At 40.7% G+C, this 4,923-nt stretch overlaps 1 protein-coding gene across 1 annotated transcript; it reads left to right on the forward strand.

The window, feature by feature from the left end:
- Window positions 1–6: 6 nt before the first annotated feature.
- On the forward strand, window positions 7–4,435 carry LOC118756693 (probable serine/threonine-protein kinase kinX; the record flags this gene model as incomplete). The annotated part of the gene is given in 3 exon segments (XM_036491442.1): window positions 7–743; window positions 745–2,103; window positions 4,294–4,435. Coding segments are annotated over 3 exon segments (2,238 nt in total), but the record flags the coding sequence as incomplete, so codon positions are not given.
- Window positions 4,436–4,923: the final 488 nt, after the last annotated feature.

The following is a 4,923-nucleotide window of genomic DNA, read 5'->3' on the forward strand; positions in this document are numbered from 1 at the left end:
GATGCTAAAAGCAAGACTGCGGATGCAGATGATTCCGACGACGATATAGTCTTTTTTGTCGGCAAACCGGAGAACGAGAAAAAGGATGAAAACGTTGTTGAAGCAGGAGAGAAAGTTGATGAGAAACCAAAATCGAAAGATGAAAGTAATGCAAAACAGTCGACAGCGGAAACGGTTGCAAAACACATGGAAGTCGATGAAGACGACGATGTCGTGCTGCTGCTCGATGATGAGGACGAGGAGGCGGAGGCGGAAACAAAAAACAAGACTACTGCTGAAAAAACAGCAGAAAGAGAAGATGCTAAAATCGAAGGATTGACAGAAGGTACAACAGATGAAATGAAATCAAAAGAATCCAGAGAAGCCAGCGAAACAACAACAACTGAATTAAAAAGTAATTCTTCTGAAGCCGATAAGACAAAGTCAGAATTACAATCGGATAATTCCGATAACGCTTGCGACAAATTTGAAACCGATAAATCCGCTGCTCTACTAAAGGATGATGAAACCAAATCAAAGTCATCAGATGCTGTTGATGAGACGAACAGCAACTGCAGTAGCAGCAGCAATTTGTTACAAGAGACACAAACCATAGAAAAACCAGATACGGGCAGCCCCGGCGAAGAGGATGCTGATGCGGCCGATGAGGCAGACAACGATGATGATGGCGATGATGCAGAGAGCAGTAGTGCCATTGAGTTGGTTGAAGACGATAGTTGCGCCGCTGGTGAAGAAAAAGAATCCGTACCCCCCCGCTAAACGTATCCGACTGAGCGTTGATGCTGACGAAAGTATGAAAGCTGAACAAACCGAAGAATCACGGAGCAGCCACAAATCTGGCGACTCAGCAAAAAATGAGCAAGAAGTATTTGAAGTAGTAAAAATCGGCGAGGATAGCAATGATGCTGACAATACCGAAAAAGGATTGGGCGTGCAAACAACTATTGCAGTAAAGCGTTCACACGAGTCTCTAGAAGAGAACAGTGCTGATGTGTCCAAAGATGATGCTTTGGTGGAAGTGGTTAACAAAAAGTCAAAAATGGAAGAACCAGCAACCACCGAGGCGTTACAAAAATCCGAGGATGTAAAAGTGACTGAAAGTTGTGTAGTAGTTGTGCCTGAAAAGGCTGTGGCTGACATAAGCGACTCGAAATTGAAACAGTTGGATGAGAAATTCGAAGTGAGCAAGGGGTTGCCACAGTTGCGTGCTATCGGTACCGACATTCCAATACCTCTATATCCTGCGCCGAAATTCAATACTTCCGATTCACCTTCATTGAGTTTGGATTTCCTGAAACGTTTTCGTAAGAATTTCGATAACCTTACGAAACCAGACTTGGAAGAACTGGTGCTACAGAAAGTGGTCGAAGCCATCATACACAAAAGTGAGTTCGCCGAAATGCGCGATCTCATCGACAAGCAAGAAAAACAAATAACAGCGCATCGAGCGAAAATCGCCGAAATCTCCAAACAATTTCGTGACTTGGAAATGGTACACAATCGCGTGTTGAAGGACATCGAAACAAAGAACTCACAATTCATAATGCCCGTTAAAATAACGCGTGCTGTCGGCTTACAAGTGTATGTCCCTAGTAAACGCGGTTCGGATGCTTCTTCAGTTAGCAATCTATCGGGTAGTCATCTTCCAGTAACCACATCACCACAGCGCAGCCAAATGCCACCGCCGTCTTCACCGCCACGACAACCAAATAGTACGCCGGAAACGCGTACTGGTAACTCGGCGTTAGCTTCAGCAGCAGTAGCTGCCGCTATGAATGCACGACGTGGTTGTGTCCAAAAGGTGACGCCGCAGCGGCCAGTGAACACAGATAACAACATGCCTACAACAACAGGTGTTTCCACCTATCGCATTGGTGGCAGCACGGGCATTCTGCAGACGTCCTTAACGCAGGGTTCTCAGACTTCTACTGCAGCAGCGCCACATCAACAACAACAACAACAACAACTCGGTATGCCACGGGTATTGAACAAAGGTGTAGCGTCGGCACAACAACGACCAGGACGCTTCCTTCCTACCGAACAACAGCGTGCGCAGCAATTGCAACAGCAATATGCACGTCAGCAAGCGCAAAATGCTAGCATGTAAGTACCAACTTTGGTAGTATTCATAGTATTTAAGTTCCTTTACCTGTAGAGATGACATTGATGGAGATATCTTAGAAGAAAACACAGGGTTTTTCCCAATACAACTTTCGTTTATTTTTTTTTTAATTTTTTATTTTCTTAATTATGAAAGCCTGGAGTATGGGCATGAAAGTAGTTCCGGGAGCACTAGCTTGAATTTCATAATGAATAAGAATTACCGTTGCTATGTATCGGCGTTAGTTTTTCCCCTTTCTTTTGTAGTACTGTCGCAGTTTTGAATTAGTAATTCATTCGGCAAGTGGCGTTTTCTTTCTCCTTATGGACTAACATAATTTTTGCAATGCAATAGTTGCGTTTTTTTTACTCATTTCCAGTAAAATCCAATTTTTACTTGTAAGAATTTGCCAGTACGAAAAACAGCTGATCGCATGTTGCTGTATGAAATTTAAACTAATAAGGAAACTGTTTGTGGATTTTTATTGTGGAAATTTTCAAAACAAACATATTTAAATATAAAATATATCGTTTTATTGGGAATATGCTGCGAATAAACAACCAATTTATCAGCTGTTCATGAAACTTGCAAATTATTACTGGAAAAGCGTTCGCGTATTTTTTTGCAAATTTTTTCTATGAGAGCGAATTCTTAGAAATAAAGTTACTGGAGAGTTACTGGCAAGTTACTGGATAATTTGTAAAAAAACACAACTAATACCTTCTAGTAGGTCGAAGCAACGATGCAGAAAATGAAGGTGGCGCCATTCGCGGACCGCTGACCCTCTTTCGTCGATTTGTCAGCATCCACCTGACGTCACACAATACTTTGGTTTACATTTACTGTTGCCAACTTGGTGCTTTTCGCACTAAATTTAGAGCGTATTCAAAACGCGAACATTTTTTGAGTTTGTTTTCTGATGCGTTTTTGGTGCTTTTGGTTTTAGTTTGAAGACACCAAATTTGTAAATCTTAAAAAAATGGAAGCAAACTTTATAGCAATCGTAAGTGAATATGTGGCAGGACCTTCTATCATGCCAGGAGAAATCGACCTTCGAACAAAAACATATTAATTTGCATCGTCTTCCTTACAATACCATTTTTTATGTACATAGAGTCCATTAAATACACCAATACAAATTTGGTGATTTTTTTTCGAAAAAAACGCCATTTTTCTTGGGTTTTAGTGCTTTTCAAATTCAAAACTTGGCAACATTGCCTTTTTTGTTCGATTCTTCCTTTTATTCTTGTTGAGTTCGTCTTTGCTCTCTCATCCTGGTATTTGCTGACGTCACGCCCGGTTGCTCTCAGCTCGATTGGCGCAATCTTCTATTCTATCATTCTTGGGTCGAAGTCTGATTGGAATTGCCGGTTAATGCCTCGTTTTCTCTCCCTGTCATCTCTCTGATCCATTGTAATGTTTGTATTTCTTAACCTAATTTAGTTATTTTATTGAAAAAAAAAAACGATAATCATTTATAAATATAAGTTATTACAAGAGAGAACAATAGAAAGATTAGTACAACACCTCAGAAACTATGTATAATTCTGCTTAAGTTTGAGACTAATCATTGAGAGTTGATCATGTCTGAACGTGGCCCGTGGTTAAGATCCTGAAACCGAATCATTAATCATTATTCAGCACCTGTAGGATTCGATTTTATTTGTAATTTTTTGTTGAAAAAAGGGCAACCGACTTCATTGCTCATATGAAACTTTAGGATTACCTTTGATTTCTTCACTCTCCCATGATCGGTCCAAAGTTATTCGGTAAAATACTAGTTTGACACTTACACAATATATTAGTGTTTGGCCAGCTTCTTCTCCGATTTGTGGCATGCGCCTCGATGTTGTCACATGAAGAGGAGGGAGCTACAGTTCTACGCCGACTCCGAACGGCGATTGTATTTTTATTAGAAGCTGTTTTTCATGGCAGAATACAACCAGAGGTTTGTCATTGCCTGCCGAGGGGCGACCAGATATGAATCTGGGTCGTTCTGGCGATTTTTCAAGGCACTACTGCCGTTTAAGAATTTCTTTAGACGCAACAACTGCTATAAGCAATTTCAAGAGTAAAAAGTAAAAGTATAAAAGTAAAGGTTTTAGAGAGGATCTAATCTTTATTTTGTTCTCTCTTGTAATTATTTACATTTAAAAATGATTTTTTGTTTTTCAATAAAATAATTAATTTAGGTTGTGGAGGGCAAACACTCCAGCAGCGCAAGCCAGAGATTATTGGGCCAAAGCGCTAGCTATTGACCAGCGATTGCAGTTTGAACAGCAGCAACAACAGAATGATCTTTCAAAGCATAATGCAACTGACTCCTACCTGACAGAGGATCTTCCAGTACAGAATGAAACTGTCTCCGATTTAACAGAAGATCTTCCAATTGACGAGAAATACCAGTCAGAACAACACAATGAATCCTCCTCCTCTATGATGAAAGATCTGGCAGTGGTTAATGAAACTGCCTCCGAATTGACAGCAGATTTTTCAATGCACAATGATGCTGATTCGAATACATCAACCTCAAGTAATGCGAAAACTTCTACGGAGCGATCAAGACTATGGAGAGAAAGGCTGAATAGCCTAACTAACGCAGAGCGGAGCAGAAATGATAGGGAAAGAAAGCGCGCAGGCGTGTGTATTATTAAGGCAGGGGCAAAATCAAGCGTACAACGTAACCACGAATGGAGAGAGAGGAAGAAAATAATGCACCAGCGACTTGAAATTTACTCCTACCTGACAAAAGATCTTCCAGTGCAGAATGATGCTGATTCGAATACATTAACCTCAAGTAGTGCGAAAACTTCTACGGAGCG

Source organism: Rhagoletis pomonella, unplaced genomic scaffold (genome assembly GCF_013731165.1).
Source record: "Rhagoletis pomonella isolate Grant_MI unplaced genomic scaffold, Rhpom_1.0 Rhpom_scaffold_11598, whole genome shotgun sequence".
In the NCBI taxonomy this organism is placed as follows: domain Eukaryota; kingdom Metazoa; phylum Arthropoda; class Insecta; order Diptera; family Tephritidae; genus Rhagoletis; species Rhagoletis pomonella.